We start from the raw sequence: 21,148 nt of genomic DNA, 5'->3' as shown, positions 1-21,148 counted from the left end.
CCTGACAAGGCCCTTCCCAAGTATTCAAATGGTAGAGAAACAACAAAAAATACAGATAAGAATGTGTCTATCCCTACTCCTTCCTGACCTTTGGGACTGGCTGGATGCCCAGTATCCCTGAAGCAGGCAGCTTGACTACAGAGGATGCTGCAAAGCTGTACCAAAGCTTCATGGGGCTCTCAAAGGGCAATGCAAAGCTGATCTTGTTCCCTGTCATCCACAAAGAGAAGACATGAGTGCAAGTCTTACCTTGATATTTCAAGATTACAAGGGCCCCCATGACTTCTATCTTCTGCAATTTTTGTAGAAAACTTACTACTCTCTGTATTATGAGAATGAATATTGTGAGAGATAGCTACTCCAAAATTTTAAGGTCCAATAATCTCTATTTAAGAAGTATTTTAGCTTTTTATCTGGTCCTGAGAAACTTGCCTGGCTTGAGTATGGATGTTGGACAAGATGACCTTCCTTCCAACTCAGCCATTACTGTGTTTCTGTGAACTCCATGCTAGTCTCTACCTCCTCTGATAAACTGTCTTAGAATTTAGCTACCCACTGTTTAGTTCTTTATTATTCAGATACTCTGATATCTGGCTACAGTCGAAAATTTCTGAGCTTTTGGTTGGTTTGGGATTTGATAAAGTGTTGTATTTTGTTTATGTCAGACTGGTGGCTTTATGCAACTTAATGTCACCAAAGATGGCAGGTGATTAAGCTCCCAGATTGATTTGCCACCCTTTTTGTGTTATCTTTGTATGGTGCAGCACTGTAATGTTAGTGAGACATTACATGTGTATGGACTCAAGCAGGTCAGTGTGTGATTTTCTGGGTTATGACCAGAAAGTTTAAAGTTCCTATAAATGATCCCTTATTGATATTTCACTACACCCAAAGGGTGGGGAAATAGGATGGAAAAGATTATAATTTTCTGCTGATTCAAAAAAATGTTATTTGACAAAAGTGTTATTCCTTTCAACTGCAAAATCAGGAGAGAGGTAACTCTGTAAGAGGGACAGAGTGAGACTGACCATGCAGTCAGCTCAGATACGTTAATTTGGGTTATATGAGTACAGCCAATGATGCCAGTGTAAGAAAACCCCTCTTAATTCTTAACAATTGCCTGTGATTTATGGCAGAATTACCATGATGTAGCTCTTGGAATAATCTTAATCAAACAGGACTCGGGTGACATATTGTCATACAAGAACAAAGATGACAGTGGGATAAGTAAAGAGGGGTATCATTTTATTCCTCACCTTCAAGGGTGAACATTTTTAATGGACTCTCTTGTAAACAATGTGAGATTTGAGGGAAGTAGCAGTTTCCTAGTCTTAGGAAAAAGAAAGCAAGTCTTGAATTTTTTCACTCATTCAAATGGAGCGTGAATTGTTTTTTACAAGGGATCTTGGAACCTCATTGTCCCATCTCCGTGTCCTGTGGATGGCTCGGTGTGGGCTCTCAGATTTAGATGGGATCTCTTCCTGCAGCTCTCTAATAGTAAGTATAGATGTGTCCTGCCAAATGAAAATCTCAGATCTATCTTCAGTTGATATTATTTACTTTTAGTCTTCATTCTCCTCACCTCTTGCTTTTCTGGCTGGCTTTGGTTTGATGCCTTGAATTGAGTGATCAGTTTAAGAGATGCCACAATATAGCATTTTAAAATGAGGTGTAACATTCAGGTGTGATCCTGAGTACACCTAAAGCAGTGTATGGCTAAATTATGGCTCTTATTGTTAAAGGCTGCAACAGCCACACTTTATAAAATGTTCACTACCTTGCTAGTTTCATCCTGTGACATTTAGTATTTCAAGTATTAGAAAAGATTTTGCAAAGCTTCAGTGTTACTTGTGCAAGCCCGTGGTTTACATGTTTATTCTGTTTACTTCTGCTGAGGAACTCTACATTGCTTACAACAATATCTCTGACCTGAGCCAGCTGACCTGGCTGGATCACCTGGAGGTTTTGGACCTGGAAGGGAACAATATTGAGGACATCAACCAGGTGCAGTACCTGCGACTTTGTTGCAAGCTAAGCCACCTGACAGTGGAGGGCAACCTTATTTGCCTGAAGCCAAATGCAGAATCTGCAGAGGTGAGACTTGGTTTGCACATATTGTGGTTTTTTGGGGTTTTTTTTGTCAGTACTTTTTAACTGTGAGTTGGAAATGAGAAACATTTCTGCCTCTTCCTATTGCATCATTCTCAATGACAATATGGGATACTTTTCCCACCTTTAATTTCTGTTGATTTTGTGGTCTCATCAGTATGGTCTCCGAGATGACCACAAGTGAAATGCAAGACTGCTAGTAAAGACTCGGGCCTGTTTCCCAGCAATATGAGGAAAAACTTCTTCCCTTGGAGTATGAGCACTGGAACAGGTGTCCCAGGGAGGCTGTGGAGTCTCCTCCCCTGGAGATCCTCAAAACCCATCTGGATGTGATCCTATGCAGCCTGCTCCAGTGAGCCTGCTTTAACAGAGGGGCTGGACTGGGTGATCTTAAGAAGTCATTTCCAACCCCAACCATTCTGTGGTGAGATACTGGTTTTTGAGGGTTTTGCATTTCTTTTGGAGGCTGTCCAGTCCAAAAGCAAGTCCTCCAATACCATGATGCTCCGAAGTTGAGCCCTCAGAAGAACAGTGCTTGAGGTAACTAAGAAAATCTATAGTGTTGGAGCTGCTTGTTACCCTTTCCCCTGAAAGGTTAAAATCAAATGACCAAAAAGACCTTCAGAAAAAGCTGAAGATACAAAATACAGTGATTCACATCTTACATACTAAAATGATGGAATAGTTTCTGCTGAGGTATTTTGTTGAAGGCATGAAAGAGCCTCTGTGTCACAAAGATGAGAACATAGTAATACATTATCTGATTTGGGTTTCAGGGCAGTCAACAAGCAAAGCAAGGAAGATCTAATTCTACATGAACAGCCTCAAAACTGTATTACTCTCTTTGACTTTCTTCTGCTTCATAAAAAGCATTGTTGGGATATTAAAACACCCAACATATTGCCATCCAGCTCTTTTGTAAGGCCTATGGACACACACAGAGTTATGTAAAACACATGTCTCACTAAGGATGGTGCAATTCCCAATGGCACCATAAACAGCTGATAATGCAGGTCCAAAATCAGAGCTGATGCTGTTATCCCACTGTGACATATTCCACAGCTTTTCTGTGTATTTTAAAGAAGTCATGCGGATGCTGTTAATTTGCCTAAAAGGTTGGGTTTGATATTTTTCCTGGACTTAGACTTGAAAACAGGTGCTAACACTAAAACTCAATCATGCAATAGACATACATTTTAAATCTTGGCACTTCTTAAGTATATGAGTTATTAGCATTTTTCAGATGTAATTGTTGACTTGATATTATTGTTCTGTAAAAGGGGCCATGGAAGGTAGCTCTTCAGCTTTCATAGTTTTCCTCTCTGAAATTCAAAAGAAAATATGATATACTTGCCTTTCTAGTTTGAACTGGTGGAATTATCCTTAAGGGACCACATTGTAACTGCTTGTAACCAAAATGACTTCTCCATTTTGGAACATTTCTCCCTTATGGAAGATGCAATCATGAGAGGAAAAACATTCCTGCAGTAAGGAGGCACTGCCTGCTTGTGATGGACAAGGCATGCCTGCTTACTCTTTCTACTCCCAGGGAGATAAATACAGCTACTGACACTTCATATCAAAGCTTCCTACTATGGAAATGCTGCAGTGTATCCTAACAGCACAGAAGGTCTGATTCTACTCCCTTGTTGTTCCTGCTCAATGAAAGTGGGATTTTTGGAGGATTTGGCATCTTCAGTCTTTAAGTGTACTTGTAATGGAGAAATGTCAGATTTCCCTTGGTTTGTTCAGGTGAAATGAGTCCTTGGGGTGCTCTGCATGTTGTCCTGTAATGGAAGTACAAAGAGCAGTGGTATGTGGTGGTGTGCCCTCCTGCTCTTCTGCATGCAGAATGGCTCTGTCTACTTCTGTGCAAGTAGGTGCTAAGATCTGATTAGTGAGAGATGCTTCTGCCCAAATTACAGGGCAAACCTTATGCCAAAGTCAGTGACACAAATTTTATTTAACAGTAAATGTGAGGTAGAGAAATAAAAAGAAATAGAAAAGAGAGGAGAGAGAAGAATGTTGTCACCACCCATGGATCCAGTGGCATCCCTGTAGATCATTCTTCACCCTGGACTTCTTGGTGGTAGGGTCCCAACATAATTCAAAACTTTTCATTCTTTACAAATTTTAGCAAACAAAGGAATTAAGCATTAATTATCTGCACGGTTCTCTTACGCTATCGGATAAATTATTATCTCTTGCGTCTAATGCTAATTAGTCCACATGCTTAGTCTTTCTTTTCTTTTGAGCCGATGATCACAATGTTCCACTGTCAAAATTACCTTTTACCCAGTGGGAACTGATTCAACAGATTTGCTGATTTGTCTTTCCTTATGGCCTGTAAATTCTGCTTTTGTTGTTGTTGTTGTTGTTGTTGTTTCCATTATCAGTGATGCATTCTTCCCGGCTTTGTTAACCTCCCCCTAAGTGTGAGATAACACCCACACAATAGTACCACCTTTATCTTACCTACAATCCAAGTTCCAGGTATCCACAGAGGAATATCTGGGGGGGCTTCAAGTGGTCATTGGTGGTCGAAGATGCGAATTTGTCCAGGGAATCAGCACAATGATGTATTTTACACTGAGTTGTAGCACTGGCAGACTGTGAGTTAGCTGTAGTCTCCCACCCAGTGTCTATGTTGGGAAGATGCTTTGCTCTCAGGTGGTTACAAAGTGGGGCCTGCCCTTCACTGCTGAGAGCTTCTCCATGGACTTTGTTGCTTTCTTGATTTCAATGGATGTTTGCATTTTTTTAGTGTATAGAAAAGCCATTTAGAAAAGAGTATATGTGGGCTTACTTTGGTGTGCTCTTGATGGCCAACTCTAATTCCTCAAGCTCCTTCTTGTAGTCTGGCCCTTGTTAAAGGTCTGTAAAAGCTCTCCTATTTATTTACTTTTAATCTACAGAATGGTCTAGCTAAATTTACTGCTCTTTCTTCAGATGGCCTGTTTGCTCCCTGTAATTTGATTTTCAGATGAGCTCATCTTCCCCTGTTATCTAAACCAAGAGCAACAACTTGATGATAAATTCTGCAGCCTCTGTAGCTGTAATGTAACATGAGCGTAACATGATTCTTCTCTCCAACAGGACATGGCTGGGAATTGGCTGTAGCTGAGAATGGTTGACTGAATTTCTAAATTAAGAGTAAAGACTTTGTTTGAGAAAATTAGTGTTTGCCTCTTAACAACAACTAGCACATTTTATTTGGTGAGTTCCCTCTGCCAACGTCAATGCTGCATCATGCAGAGAGAGGGAGCATCCAAGCAGCCAGGCCCAACAGAAAGATTTCTGTTTATGACCACTCTGTGTTGAATGAGGACTTGGCTTTGAGGGAGTTTCTAATGTTTCATGCATTGTCCTGAAAAGCATAAGATTTGCCTGGGTGAAGCAACTGATTGGTGGGTAGCTGTCCATTTGTATTCTGCCTCTATCAGTGCACTCTGGCCTTATACTTTTTTTACTGTGTGCCTAAAAACACAATCCATGGAAGTGCTCGCTCTTTCTCCATCAGCAGGTATAGCAACACTGATAACATGTTTTCAAGCCTTTCTATCACCTGAGTATTGAGGCAAACACCAGAGAGTCACAAAAGCAGGGAGACAGATTGGCTGAAAGCTGAGGGAGCCCAGGCTTTCTGTGGGCATCAGTGGCCTTCTATGCTTTTGCACATTACACATAAAATAACAAAGACGAATGGCAAAGTTCATCAGTGGGTAAACAACAAAGGAGCCTTTGGGTGAAGGCTGTATCTTTGCAATCCTCAGGACATTTTCATGATCAATTCAAGTAGAAATTATGTAAGGAGCATTTCAAATTGGATGGCAGGCATAGAAATTGAATAGTATTGTGTTACTGGCAGTCCACCGACTGTTAAATAAACTGACCACTTTCTCAATTTCTCCAGGACCCAGAATATAATTACAGAGCAGAAGTAAAAAAACTCATTCCCCACTTGAAGTATTTGGACAGAATACCAGCAAGCCAGACTACTCTCCTTCCTTCCAAGAAGATGCATGAAGATTCTCTAATCATCAAGGAATCCATCAAGGAAGGTGGTTTAGCCAAAGACATTTCATGGTTAGGTATGACAGGTTTCTTGTTGGGGTTCATTTTTCAAGTTATGATGTGTAAAAAAAGAAAGATGAAGAGCAAGGCAACCTCTTTAAAGCCAATCTTTACTTATAGTGAAGGGACAAAGGATGTCTTTTTCTTCACCTGGGAAGTAAGAAAGCTGGAGTTCAGCAGATAACAGTGCAGATTTAAATGGAAGTTGTCCTAAACTGGGCATCAAGATCAAAAATGCAGACAACTTCTAGAGCATCAAGCAAATATAGCAGTAGCTGGGAGTCTGTACTTTAGGCTTGTTCTGCATGATGGGAAGAAGCAAAGCTTGGAAAGGAATGTTTCAGTAACATCTGTTCACAGCTCTTTCCATGGTAACAGTCAATCCCATGTAGCATGGATGTGGTAGGATTTCCTGTTCCAGTTTAATAATAGGAAAGGCAATCTGGTTACCACCCTTCAGTGGTAGCAACATCCCAGGAAGATTGCATGGTCTTGTAAGAAACCTGTTCCACTTTCTTTGTTATTAGATTAAGTTCATTACATTCATTAGTAGAGAATAAATGGTTTGAAAGTAAATCTGTTGTCCCCTTGCCTGCAGCCTTGGTAATAGGTCAGATGTCCATGCTTTTATGTGTCATGCTACATGCACTTTATCACATACTATTAAATATTGCAGAGTATTTCCTATAACTGCTCACGTTGCTTCCCATTAGTGTGGGCAATACAGTTTGCTTTGGCTTCCCAGCCCCCTCCCCAGGTTGTGGTTTGCCTGCCAACTGTACTCCATTAAAAATTTAGTTTGTTTTGGAATAAGTACATACATTTGTCATTTATTGAATCCCTATGCGTCCGAATCATTAGTTGTAATAGTAGTCATGGTAGGGAAAAAATCCATTAAAATCTGATCCCTCAGTGATTGTGCTTTGGCAACATCACCTGAGGTTCAGAAAACTAGTTAACAAAGCTTGCTGACAGAAGCAGTAGGGGCAGAGCACAAAACTGTGAATTCATGTAATTTCCTGGTGTAACCAGACTTATATTCTTGCTGGCAGCTCTAAACCAGTAAGTTCATACAGTCAGGTTCAGACATCCCAGTAGTTTTTTCTTTCCAGTAGCAATGTTAATTTGGGTACTTTTCACATGGAATGATTTCATGGGTTCATATTACCATCTGTGCCCATGATATATTAAACATCCCTAACACTCAACTCTTAAGGAAATGGCCATATTATCACAGAGCTGATGCCTCACTTTGCAGCTGGTAGATGCTCAAAACTTTAAAAAGCATGTTGTTCATCTGGGCACTGGAATGAAATTCTCTCTCCCATGGGTTGTTGGCTGCATATGCTGCTCTTAGAGCTGTGCTGTGCTCCCAGGACAGCCAGCAATTGGGCAGGTAAGAGGACAAGGCCTGCCTTTGCTAGTTTTTTTATAATCCTTCCTGTCCTGTAACATTACAAAAACAGTTTTCACCTTTCTTTCTGCAGTACAGAACTGTCTCTGAGGCAGTACTGGAAAAATCTACCACTGCCATTCCCAGATTTCTGTAACTCCTGGTACAGTTTCTCCTGTTTGACTGGTAGCTCTGGTAAGGTGTCCAGCACCATCTGCATTGTGCCAGGGCACAATGTATTTTAGGACTGGGGCCTAGGCTGTGCCTGCAGCAAGTCTGGAATGGTCTCCCTGTGGCCAGGTGGGCAGCAAACCTGTGGGGCAGCCAGAGGTGGGTGGTGAGCACAGAGCAGTTCCTGACCCATAACCCCAGCAGCCAGTCTCTGGTGCCCAGAAGCAGAAGAAGGGTGGGAAGGGATATCAGTTTAGTTAGGGATCCCCAGATTCTGCCATGACTGTGCAGCACTGGAAGACCTCTTTCCCTGGGCTGGACCCATTCCAGCATGTTTCTTGTAGCTGCAGTTATATATTTTTCTGTCCTCTATAGCTCCAGGTGTGCAGCAGCAGTCACCATGTTGGCAAGGTACAGCGATGGTGTGGTTTGAAGCCTTGCATAACTGTGCTTACACTAATGAAATCTCTCTTCTAGATCCGTGTCTTGGGGAAGTAGCAAAGCAGTCTGGATGCAGCCCAAAACCCCCAACAACTTCCAGACCTGGAAATGCACAGTGTTCTGCTAATGCAGGGACCAGTAGTGATGCCAGCCTCTTGGCCGGTGGCTGTCCTCTTCCAGATCCCACTGTTTTTCCTGATAAACTGTTCACAAAAGATGACTCCAGTGATTTGACACATGGTAACGTATGTTTTTTTTAATCCTGTTCTTTCCCACACCTCCACCTCCTTCTGAATGTTATTACTGATGAAAGCCAGGGTGCTTTGAATACCACCCACCCATGCCACTGCTAATCAGGTTTAGCATATGTTGTCTTCCACGAGACTCACCTGCTCTAGCATAGGCTTTCCTTTATTTCCCCCTGCAGCAGAAGGTGTGAATCACCTGGGCTGCCCACACCTCAGCCCCCTGCCCCCATGTACCACGTGCTGCTGTCCCTTTTCACAGCCCCATGCCAGCTGTCCTGCTTGAGTAGCATCAGGCCACGTCCTGTTCAGCCCTGGGAAGGTGGTCCAAGGCAGTCCTCCAGAGAGGTGTGCTGATGCACATTCACTCCCCACTGCATCGTGGGCTCAGACTGTGTGTACTGCAGTCTCATACTGCAGCAGCATCGCTGCTGGCAATGAACACTTGGTTTTGGGTTTCCAGAGGTTGGTCCCTCAGCAAGAGGAGTCAGTTCCTTGACTTCACATCCTGATCTACAAGCTAGCCCAAAACACAGGTCTACCACTGCTCTTCTTGCCCTAGTCACTTGGTAATACCACCCATCCTTCCTTGACTCCTGGAAACACCGTGACGGTGTAACTCCACCAGCCCACGGACTGCAGATTAGATGGCATTTGTTTCCAGGCATTGTGGGCTGCTTTTCTCAGATGCCAGTATCTCCTGAATTCCCTGCCTATGGGTAGGACTCAGGATGATGGATTAGATGAAGCAATGCAGAGTCAACAGCCGAGTGCACATTTGTAAATGTACGTGGAAACCAAGTACAGCTTGTCAGGGAATGAGACTGTAATTTTACACACACTTTTAGGCAGCTAACACTACTGATAGAGACAGTTTCACACAATGTTCGCTGCTTCTTCTGACCCTCTGTTGCCTTATCTCTTTTTAACCTGATTTTAATCAAGATGCAGCTGAAAAATAATCCAGCAGAACAAACAAAAAAGACCCCCAAAAATCATATTTTTTCAAAATCTGAATTCGTTCCCAGATCTGACTGACTGTGTATCCACACAAGTATTTGCACCAGCACAACTAAGTAGGCAGGGCAAGGTCAGAAGAAGACAGATTCTGGTGGAAGCAGAGAAGCTGCCTCTTAGCAGCCGTGTCAGGCCATGCCAGCTGATACTGTGAACCTACATCATGAATATTACGACTTCCTGTCTATGGGAAATTACATTAACTGACTTCAACCACAGCACTGTTTGTGAAATGCTGGAGTAAAATGTTTTGTATTTTCCCGTTTTTCTTAGGACTCCGTCAAGTTATATGTGGGAACCCCGCCAAGGCCCTCCATGTGAGGAGGCAAAAGCTAGGTGTATGTTTTTCTTGTATACTTCATATTCCTGCATGGTGACCCCCATAACTCCTGGGATAAACTGAATTCCCACTGCGGCTTTTAGCAGCTCACTCTCTTCTGTAGCCCAAGAACCCCCAAGATGCAGTTGCCTTTGAGGAGGACAGAGGGTCCCCTGCCATGATGTTGCATGTGCCCATGTGTTAGCAGCAGTGGGCCATCAGCTGCAAGGGAGCACATGAAAATCACATATCAGCTGCTGGGGGCAGACTTCCCATCCTCCTGCAATGAGCAAAGTACAAGGCAGGCTTGCAAAATTTGGTAGTATTTCTACAACAGCTATTAAGAAAAATACTTTGTTCAGCACTGTTTCTTTGATGTTGGTGTAAACAGTCAGCTTGCTAATGCTGCAAGGTTGTTCCTATTGACTAAACAAACACAAAGCCAAAGTTTGTTCCTCTTGGCAGTGGGGTGGTGCCCCTGCCCTGCGGGTCAGCCTGCTCATTTTGGCAGTAATTCAGTGAGAGGATACCCATGTGTGTAAAGGGGAGCAGCCTGGCTTGTCATGGTCAGCTTTGGTTGGCCCTGAGGTTGAACACAGCACAGCTGCACATTTTAACAGGCTGGGGTAAATCAGGGAGATGCACAGGTCACAGACTTAATGCTCACAACAGATATTAAAGAACTGCAGGGAAAAGATATGTACTGCCCCTGTCTTTCTGCTACCACAGCCTCAGCATAGGAAGCTTTTCTGAAACAAATTTGAACATTTTAGTGAATTATTGTGTGCTAAGGACTGGGATGTGGAATCAAACTGTGGTCATATACTGAGTGATGCAGTTTCTGTGGTACTGGTCTTAATATGCTTATTAGTATAGGTGCTAGAGGTTATATCCAGTGAAATATAAGTTAGCAATTTTGTCACTGCTACCCTGCATTCCTCCGGCTGTAATAGTACATGACTGGGGAGTGAGACTTCTTAAAACTGAGGAGTTAGAAAATGATGAGGGGTGATCTGAAAACTCAGAAACAACAGTGGGCTTTGATGTATTCTAAAATCCACACCTAGAAACGGAGCTGGGAAGAGCTCCCATGGATATCCAGATAACCTCTGCAATTTCCACAGCCACCTGCTGTGAGCCCTTTGAAACCGTCTGGTCTGACGACAGAAAACCTTTCTGGCTCTGGAGGAGGAAGAGATCTGCACCAGGAAAAGGTGTCCTCTGACCTGGGAGCATGGATGGAGCAGCACAAGGGGTGAGACCGCTGGGGAAATCTTGCCATGCAGTAAACTGGGCATTCATTTTCTGCTGCAAAAATAAAATCAGCGCTTTGGCCACCTGGTGGTGGTTTCCAGGGATAGTCTCGGCCTCCTGCCTTCCTGACCCTGCTTCCAGCAGTCCTCCTGCCTGGAGCATCTGCGGGATGGCAAGGAAGAAGAACCCTCTTCATTCTCTCTGGAGCACAGGCAGGGTGGGCTCACTTCCTTAGCAAGAGCAAAGAAATGACTTTGCATAACCGGTGAGCCGTTTCTGGTCCTGACAGTGTCTAGTAAAAGAGCTGGAAGGGGATGAGCTTTTCTGCAAGCAGCACATTGGCCTGAGCAAACAAAAGGCTGAAAGACAAATACCATCTTGCTGAGATCTCATAGATCTCACAGACAAGTAATGGTTATCTTGGAAGTAAAAATGGTTTTATTTTTCTGAGCTTACTTCACTGGGTAGTATTTTAAATCTGCCCCACTTCACTTGATTAAGATGCTTGTGGTAATCAGACACAGGCATCTTAGATGGCTGATCCAATTAAAATGAGTTTTCATATCTCCTGGAAGGTGTGAAGTAGCAGTGGGTAACTAAATCCACTGCCAGGGTGTTTGCCTGAGTGGCTGCATTTGACCAGCTGCATAAACACACTCAAAAGCTAATTAAAGGTGTGATACTTGATGTTGTCCAGGTGCCTGCAAACAGGTCAGCAAGAACAAGCCAGCCAAGCACTGAAGGTGAATAAAGGTGAAGACTGGAGCCTGACTGACAGCTTAGAAAATGAGTTGAGGGAGGCCTGTGATGAGGACCTCATTGAAAGGATTTCACTTGACCCTTCTTCCCGCTCCTCCTCAGGTACTGGACCTAAACCCCTGGGGGAGGGTTGGCATCGGGCCAAACATATGCTGTTTGTAGATAGCTGCATGGGTACCCCAGTGTTCTATGAGATTTGGAAGGGCAGCAATTGGAAAATGCCATTAGAGAGCCAGACCCTAAGCAAGCCATTTCAGTTTTTAGGCAGGACATTGTGGCCAGCTGTGTTGACCATCAGTTGATATATTTCAGCATGAACATGTAGAACTAAGAGGAGCAAAGGTGATCTCACACTAGCTTAGCATCAATTGTAGTAGAAGGACAGGTCTCTGTCTTTTACCCTGTGTCATTAATTTATGACAGTGCCAGGTGAGTCTAAAATACTGTCATTCCTACTGAGCTGTATTTGAACCCAGTTGGTGCTGATGTAAATAATGACTGAGCTAATGATTAAGGTTTAACTGAGCAATTGGGAATTCTGGAAAGATATGCAACCAAAAGGAAGCATTCAATGAAAGGTCTAAAAATGGAACATGCTCTTCTACTCAGGAATAAAGCCAAAGGCTTCTCTGAAATTGCATTTACATCAATGAAAGCAGAATTCCCACTCTTCACTACTTGTTGAATATTGTCTTTAAGAATATTTAAAATATCAATAATGGTTATTCCAAATGTTTATGAAATAGAGGACCATATATAATTACAACTTCAATCTTTTTTCTCTTGTTAATAAAAACAACTCTTTTTTCTCCATAAGTAAAAGCGTGTAAGTTTTCATTTTACATTTCTTTCAAGGACAAAAATGGATCTACTAAAATTTAGAAAAATATAATATGTTTTGAAAAAACCTGGGAATTATTCAAAGCCTCTATGTGTATTAACAGTACTATAAACAGTATCTCCCTAACAAGAATAAAAGCTGTTTGGAAAAATCTAAAGGAATGGCCTATTGTCCAGTGGCCACAGAAGTCTTAGATTATGATCTCATGATCTCTTTATATTTAATCTGATCTTTTACAGATTTTACATGATTTCTTTACATTGAGTATGATGGTCTCATCATCCTTCTAGATTGATAAGACAACGTCACAAACATCTCACAGTGTACCAATGTCATGCCCTATAGCACTGTGAAAGTGAATGGTTGGGCGTGGATCTGTCCATCTTCTAACTAAATCTGCTGGATGATGATGATGGAGTGGTTTGAAATCTAGAATTGTCTAAGGTGGCAGAGGGGACTGACCAGGATCCTAATGACACTCAGAAGTGTGCCCAGTCCAGTATGAGTTTCTCACAGAAGAACTTGTTGCTGGAAGCAATCCTTCTGACCAGAAAAGGACAAGTCATCTGAGCAAAGCCACTCTTACATAAAAATGTTTGCAGCATCAGATCCATATAAACTGCATTTTTTGGAAGGCATTGAATGTTATTTCAGGCTCTTGAGTCAGACATACCAGTCTCTCAGAGTGGCTCTGCTTAAAAACAAGTATGAAGTTTAGGCATTTTTAAAGCATATCATATGATACAAACTGTTCCATGAAAACTTTTTATCAGCTTTACCTAGGCAGTAAAATGCATCCCCATCAACTGGGAGCCACAGAGATGAACTTTCTGAGCCTGAGTTTTGGTGGCACGTTCTTTAGATTATGTTCCTGCCCTGGACCCTGCACATCAGGCACTTAGGTACAGTTAGGTTCTTTTAATAGACAAGAGCAATTGGATCCCTGCTATTTATAGAATGGTTGGTTCTTTCAATAGACAAGAGCAATCAGATCCTTGCTATATTTAGAATGGTTCTGAGCATGTGTGCATGCTGGTTATATTTATAAGTCAGCAACAAGTCTTTTCTTCTCTTTGTGCACATACTGCATGGAGAGAATTACACGGCTGAAACACAAACAGCCAGAAAGTAGCACTGCATGCAATGCAATATTTTCCCCAGCAGTCAGGCACTTATTATGAGATTCCATGATCTCTGCCTGTGATTTAAAAAGTAGATCCACTCATCTGTGATTCTTCCTCTGCCTTGCACTTCAGATCACTGGAAGGAGTCCTGAGGTATTCAGAACAAGTCAGTGCAAACACTGGCAGGGAATGATGCAGTGTGATCCTGCCTGAGAACAGGAGGGCGAGTGAGCTCGAGGGTGCCCCGTGAGCTCTGCCTGTGAGCTGTTCCACACTTGGCACGTCACCAGCAGTGCTGACAGTGAACCAAACCGACTGTCAGAGGAAGCAATTCAACATGGCCAACATCAAGACACTTCTGCCCACCCAGCTCAGTCACACAGCATCTCCAGAACCTTTCACTCCCTGGGTTAGTCATGTAGCAGTCAGATGAACTGGTAAATCGCTGTGCTTTCCACTCTGTTTCAGGTTCATCGCAGGCGCAGGAGGGTGCAGTGTTGTCCAACACAAAACGTTATTTAATCCCATCCCCTCCAAAAAAACCTTCACCTGCCTCTGCAGTGGATGTTGCAGCAAGACCCTGGAAAACAAGGAATCACAGGGGCATAAAAATACCCAGCCAGGAGGAGGACAGACCGTGTACACAGAAAGGCCAGCCAAAGGCTCATCAAGAGAATCCAGCCCAGCCTCTGGACAAAGAACCTGCTCTCCTGGGCCTGCACAGCACAGTGGCTGCCTCTGGATCCCAAGGGCAGCCCCAGCCTGTGGGCTGCACCAGCCAGCCAGGGCCCATTCCAGGAGCAGCAGCTGTTGGGTCATTAAGGCTCAGGTAAGTGCACTGGAATGCATCTGGGGAAGGGACTTCATGGCAGGAAAAGGCAGATTTCTCTGCCTTTTGTCTCTGGGGTCTCCTGCTTCTTCTGTGAAATTAATTCCTTTTATTTATGCTGACATTTGCCTTTGACTGTCTAAAGCTAATGAAACATTTTCCCATGTTCCTTATAGCTTGAGTATTGTAAATTTTGTATTTTCTTGAATAATAGCCCAGAGTTTTGCTGTGCTCTTACTGCTCCATTCTCATATTCCCCACCTAGAGCCAATGCTGTGTCTGTTGCAAAGATCTCGTGACACTTGTTCAAAACTCTCCTCCAGTACACACCAGGAAGGGTTCCTGACATCCCGCTTGTGTTTTTTCCCTGACACAAATTCATGTTAGAATGAGCTCTGGAAAATAAAGTAGGCATTAAAGAAGTGTCACATGTACCAAAACATGTTTATTTCTGAACCTGTTTGCTGTAAATTTAGCATCATGTTGTTGCTTCTTTGAAGAAATACAAGAGAGGACTTGAGGCATGACAGCTTGGGTTTGAATTAATGTAGTCACTTTGGAGTCAGCACAGGCAGAGAGCATGTGCCTTGTGTGGGAAGCTCGTGTGCCTGGGGCTTCTCCCAGGCCTGGCAGCTTTTGGTGCAGTTTTCAGAGCTGGTGTTGAGAATGCAGGTATTCAAATCCAGAGTGCAGTCTCACCATAGAGTTTTCCTCTTTTCCTCAGGCCCATCATGGATGAGAGCCCTTCTAAAGAGATCAACCACCAGCATCCAGCTGCCTGCTCATCCACAAAAGCCTTGCAGAGGTTTAGGCCAATGAATTCTGCTTGGCCCCTGACTGCTAGCTCCATTCTGCAGTCATCGCCACACAAGTCCGCTGCCACAAAAACATCTCAGAACAGAAGTCCTCAGTCCTAGAAGGTACCCAGTTGCCAGCATGTGTTGGAGCCATGTACACAGTACAGCCATGAAGGATCAAAGCTATTTTGCAGCTTCTTCTGCAAGCTAAACACAGAGCAGTTCAAACAATTAATGTGATTTGCCTCAATTGAGGATACAGCTGGTCCAGAAATATTTTAAGAGCAACCACTGATCAACCAATGAGCTAATGAATGTCTTATTACGAAAAAATGTGGTTATTTTTGCAACCTATACACACTAAAACAGAACAAATCCTATCATACTTCCTCTCATCCACACTATGCCCAGCTCTGTGAGTCAGGCAGGGACACCAAACAGAGCAGAGCATAGAGCCTGCTGTCTGTGGAGTGGGCTGGAGGAGGTGACCTACCAGCAGCCAGCAGTGTATCTTTTGCAGTCCTGGATGTTAAACATGTGAGGGCCAAAACCAAGGGCTTGAGAGGAAGTGTTACCAGAGCAGGTTCTAAGGGAGGGGTGTGTTGCCTGAGGAAAAGCCCAGACAGGCTGGATGGTTTGAGAGTTTATGCCCCTACAGGAGCTCACCCTATTCACAGGCATTGGAGCTTCTTGCAGGGGGAATTGCTGTGGAAGCAAATGTTGAACAATTGGCTTATCCCAATGTTAACATGTTTGTTTGCTCCACAGCTACCTGGAAGGATTTGTCTCACTTCCTCTGAATAGACATTGCATTCCAGAATTTCTCTAGCAGAGCTGACTTCTGTCACCAGGTGTCAGAGCATCCTCTGCATGTGCCTTTCACCTCCATCCCATTTCTAGCATTCTCAGATCAAATCAACTTTCCAATTTATTATAATTGGATAATTTTAAGTGACAATGCAGCAAAGCAGGGGAGTAAGGGAATAATCTTTTTTTCAATAGGGCATTTGCTCCATGTTCAGGTAAGATCCAAAACATCTGTTTTAGTGACTGCAGTCTGTGAGATGCTGTTCCAAATGGCTGTGCCTTTCAACTTTATTGATGTTGCAGTCTGAAACCAAGCATCATCACATTTTTTCTAGTTTAAATTACTAAAATTTTAGATTACATTTTTTAAATCAGTTTATAAAACAGGCATTACACTATGAGTTAATGAATTGGTTTATGCTTCCTTTCTGCTGGCCATCTTAACTTAGAGAAGCAGAATAGACAAAGCAGAATAGATTAAAACTTCCTTTTTGTCATGGTGCTTCTTGCACCACTTTATCTTACAAAACAGTCAGGAGCTTGAAGTGAGTTTGCCCATTTTTGGTGTGTCCTAGCAGAAATCATCGATCAAAAATCATTTAAAACTATGTGGTAAGTGATTTTATGCAATACTATGGATGCAGGCAGGATTTCACTGAGCAACAATGCCTGTGCCCTTAAATAGGCTCCTAAATCTGACTTTTTGCCAGTGTCACTGATGATACCAACATACACAAAAAACAAAAGCTGGCCTTGTAAAAGAAAGAAGACACTGACAGCACTGACCCTTCTCTATATCCAGGGTCCTACCAGGGGGTGATGGGTAGAACTGTCTTCTCCAGATATTCAGAGCCTCCTTCTCAATAGATATCTTTCATTTCAAAGGGGTGGAGGGGAAAAAAATTCAGTGGGTGTGTAAACTGGGTCTGGACATGAGCATCTGCAGAGACAAAACTCTTGGTACAGATCTGGAAAGTCTCTCAAAAGCATCTGTGGTCTCATCTCACGGCAAACTCCACATGGTTCTGTATGTGCACAGAGCAAGAAGCAAGAACTTCTGAGCTGGCAGAGAGGATGTGGAGAAATGCTCAGAAAAAAACAGCTCTGCCGTCGTGTGTGGGAAATCAGTGCCTGAGGGCTTCATCAAAACCATTTAACTCAGGGCTTCCTGTTGTACCTTCCCATCAGGCACCCCAGTGGTCACTCTCAGGGCTGCAGGCTGTGTGTGACTTTCAGAACTTTACACAGCTCTGCCCCACTGGTGGCCTAACCGAGGCAGTCACATGCTGCATGGTGGTGTGGTGTGTTCACAGGGCAGGAGGAGGTCTCCAGTGTGCCTGTTGATCACTGCATCAGCTGGTGGCCCATCCATCACCTCCTCACGTGCCTATCGGGGCATGTTTGGCAGGCTGGGTGCCATCTGCTCCTGTGTCTGTGGGGGTTTAGTCCAGAACTGAGGGGCCAGCCTGTCATGCATGGAACAGCAGAGAGGCTTGCTAAGAGAGCGAGATAGTGATCACAGCCCAGTCTGATGGGGAAGAAGGCCTGGTAGCCTCCTCTCTTCTCTCTGCCAGTAGTTGGTGCACCTCATTTCCCAGGGCTGCCACGCTGTTTTCTGTTGCAGTTTCCAGGACAAGGAAAATAAACAGGGCCATTGCTGTCTGGACAGCTATAACAGATCCCAAGGGAAAATTATTGCCCTGGCTTAGCTTGTTCATCTTCTACCCTTTTCATCTAGAAAATGGAAAAGCCAGCCAGGTCTTTAATAGGCTAATTAGGAAATGTAAAGCATGATGGGCTATTTTTGAATTCAGTTCTCTTGGCCCAAAAGGGAAAAAGGGGAGTTTCATTGTGTGGGCTTTTTGTCACCATTTCCTCTGTTAAAATCACACATTGGTCCCTTGAATATAGACAAAGTCCTTTAATGAATGAACTTATTCCCATCCCTGCCTCTGCAGACTCTTAATGTTTGTCTCAGTAGGATCCTTGCTTCCAGTTGGATGTGACCAGTTTCAGATGTACATTACCAGAGTCCATCCTCTCATTCTTGTAATGGCCAGGAGCTGCTGATGGCTTTAAGTATCTCACTGCCTTAATGGGATTTGCTGCTGGCTGCCAAATTGATATCTTGTGTGTAAGCTGGAGAGAGGGGCGAGAACTGTTCCCTCACCTATTAATAAATCAGCACTGCAGGGAAGAGTTTTCTGCTGGGAGCCAAGTCTCACCAGTACATGCTGCTAAGGGAGGGGGTGGTTACGTGGGAACAGCAGCCCTGCAGGGAGCTGGGCTCAGAACAAAGGGATTTGGCCCAAAGTGACAATGCTGCGGCGTTAGCAGAAGCATGATCCGTCCAGGAGGCCTCTCAGCATCACTTAGCTGGTGTCCCACAAAGAGCCCTGCTGGACTGACTGCTGCTGCCCTGCATACTGAAAGGCTCCACTCAGCCAGAACTTTAAAAAAACATGGGGGACAGAAGTAGGGAGCTGTGAGCCAGCCAGTTATTTCAGTGACTAAGAATCGTCCCTCCCTCTGAAGGGAGCATGTCTGGGACAGCATCCTACCCAGACAAATGGGCCCTGACAAGCAAAGGTGGCTCCTGCTCAGCCTTGGATTGGGTTTTGCACCTCCCAGCTCTGCAGAGCCCAGCCCATTGTGCACACCTTGGCATCCCAATTAGGTACAGGCCAAAGGAGATGCTCACCCTGTCCGGTGTCCCCATGGCAGCTGTGTGCACAGCCCCAGGGCTCATGCCTGCTGTGCTTGTTGCTAAGGCCATTACTCTCATTGAAGGCCTGAGATTGCTTTGCACTTGGAACAAATTAATCTTCATTAAAGGATGAATAGAAGATATTTTCTTTGGCTGTCAAGGAGGAGAAAACACAGGAGATGTTCAGGAAGGAAAATGCAATACGTGTCCCTTCAAATACACACAAATGGCAGGCCAACTCAGGATCAATTCCTACACGGTTCCTTGGCTTGTTCAGAGCCTGACAGGCTTGTCTCCTTGCCATGGGCAGTATCTGCACCCATAGTGGAACACAGGTGCTTCTGGGGTATGATGAGTCAGATGGCTCATGCTCCAGTAGTGTCTGTCTCTGCACTGATAAACAGGGTTTGTGATGATGGCTTAGATGTCTGCTCAGTACCATCTGTTGCCAGGTGAGACGAATCCTGCCCTGCGATGGCTTTGTCATTACACGAGAGAATCCTGGCCCTGTTTTTATTGTTTTGTTCCTCTAAAATTACCCCAGGAGATACTGGAGATGTCCTGGCTGAGACAAAGGGTCAGCCTTGGAGAGTGGAGACAGCGTGTGAGCACTGGGGCAGCATGCCTCAGTGCACGTGGCTCTTGAGCCAGTCTGGGAAGCTTTTGTACCTTCCAGAGAGGCACAGGAGGGGCAGGACAGTTGCAGGACACCAAGGAGGGCTTGTCCTGGACTGAATTCAAGGTGCCAGAGCAGACCCTAAGCTGGTGGAGAGCTGGCCTGGTGCAGGTGCATGTGGGAGGGTGGATCTGCTCCCCCATCCCCAGGAGAGGGGGAGGTCTCTCCTCAAAGAGAAGGATTGTGGCTGTACTTTTGGAACCCAGTTCAGCCAGCTGGCAGGTGACCCACATGATGGAGATCCTACCCTGGAGGTCTTTTGCTGTCACCAGAAATAAAACAACCTTTCAGTGACAGCCTTGATCCAGCTTCAGGAGCACTGCAGTAATTTCTAATCTCTGCCCTGGTTTCCTACAGCCCAAAGAGAATTTATGTGATATGAGAGGAGGTGTAGCATGGTCTTACACAGGCAACAAATGCAGGGGCTCACTCTCACCCATCCCTCAACAGGGGGCTCCTCTCCACACTGCCATCAGAAACCTCGTGGCTGTGCATCCCCAACTGGAGTGCAGAATGATTCTGCTAAAATTAAGGTAGTAATTGAGATAATTTTTAAGCTGCCAGGAGACAGCGACCTTGCAGCAGGATTCTCCTGCATGGCACAGCGTAAAGCAGAAAAAGAAAACGTCGGATTACGGGGTGGAGAGTTGTAGTATCATTGCTAGATATAAAACCTGTGCCTGAGGAAGGGAGCGAGTGCAAATGCAGGCAGGCAGGCGCCACCTTTGCTGGGTTTGGAGAGCAGGAGGAATGCCTCGGAAGGGACGCTAGAGGGAAGAAGAGAGTCTCACAAGTGCAACTTCCAAAAGCAAAAAGACTCGAAAACCAAACCCAAGCAGCTCCAGGCCGTCCAGGAGGCGTTTGGCACTCAGTGGGCTCAACATTTTCTTTTTTCCTATCCGGCATCCGGTGTGCTGGCCTCGTGTGGTGCCCCAAATGCACTATGCTGGTAGTGGCTTGCTGTATCACACACCACTTCAATCTATTTGGAAATATTTTCTTAGGAAACCTGCAATGCCCACAAAGTGTAGTGGAGAACATCCCAGCCCCACGTTGACATTGGAAAGATGAGGTGCTTTTTTGGTGTTATAGGGCATGTCCATATGAGAATGCTGTGTGCAACCCCAGCATGTCTTAAAGATATCATCTTTGTCATAGCCTATAGCTACAAGCTGCAAACAGGCTCAGCAGGGATCTTGGCCCTCTTCCTGATGTCAGGATAGCACTGGAGGACCCTTGCAAGTCACCAGAGCTGGTCCCAAGGCCTCAACATCTGCCACCACCCAGCCCACATAATTTCTATCCCAGCCCTTTGCCCATGTGGAAGCTGTCAAAAATCAATGCCCACATTCTTACTGCTGCTTCGTGGGCAGGGTCAGACCCTTCTTCCCCAACAGAGAGCACCAGCCCAGTCCCTTCTCCATCCCTGGGCCACTTTGCTGCTGCAGGCTCCTGTCAGCTGCATCGTCCACACCCCTGGGGACACTTAGAGCCATGACAGTGACCTGAAGGTGAGTAGCACAGCAGCTGCTCTCTCCTCTGCAGCAAAACCCATCAGTCCTGGCCGTGCCCTGAGCCCATCAGG

General features: G+C 44.5%; 1 protein-coding gene across 6 annotated transcripts in view; it reads left to right on the top strand.

The window, feature by feature from the left end:
• Nucleotides 1-20,905, top strand: part of LRRC56 (leucine rich repeat containing 56) — a 63,306-nt gene extending 42,401 nt beyond the window's left edge. For all 6 annotated transcript variants that reach the window (XM_038139580.1, XM_038139581.1, XM_038139579.1 and 3 more), the window contains 9 exons: nt 1,401-1,497; nt 1,897-2,094; nt 6,023-6,200; nt 8,225-8,428; nt 9,724-9,788; nt 10,894-11,024; nt 11,721-11,884; nt 14,216-14,576; nt 15,301-20,905. In XM_038139580.1, coding sequence (XP_037995508.1) covers nt 1,401-1,497; nt 1,897-2,094; nt 6,023-6,200; nt 8,225-8,428; nt 9,724-9,788; nt 10,894-11,024; nt 11,721-11,884; nt 14,216-14,576; nt 15,301-15,493 — 1,591 coding nt within the window. In that variant the 3' untranslated portion in view covers nt 15,494-20,905. The remainder of the gene's footprint in view (nt 1-1,400; nt 1,498-1,896; nt 2,095-6,022; nt 6,201-8,224; nt 8,429-9,723; nt 9,789-10,893; nt 11,025-11,720; nt 11,885-14,215; nt 14,577-15,300) is intronic.
• Nucleotides 20,906-21,148: the final 243 nt, after the last annotated feature.

The sequence above is a fragment of the Motacilla alba genome, chromosome 5 (genome assembly GCF_015832195.1).
Source record: "Motacilla alba alba isolate MOTALB_02 chromosome 5, Motacilla_alba_V1.0_pri, whole genome shotgun sequence".
In the NCBI taxonomy this organism is placed as follows: domain Eukaryota; kingdom Metazoa; phylum Chordata; class Aves; order Passeriformes; family Motacillidae; genus Motacilla; species Motacilla alba.
The sequence above is the reverse complement of the archived record's forward strand: the minus strand, read 5'-3'. Positions and strand labels throughout refer to the sequence as shown.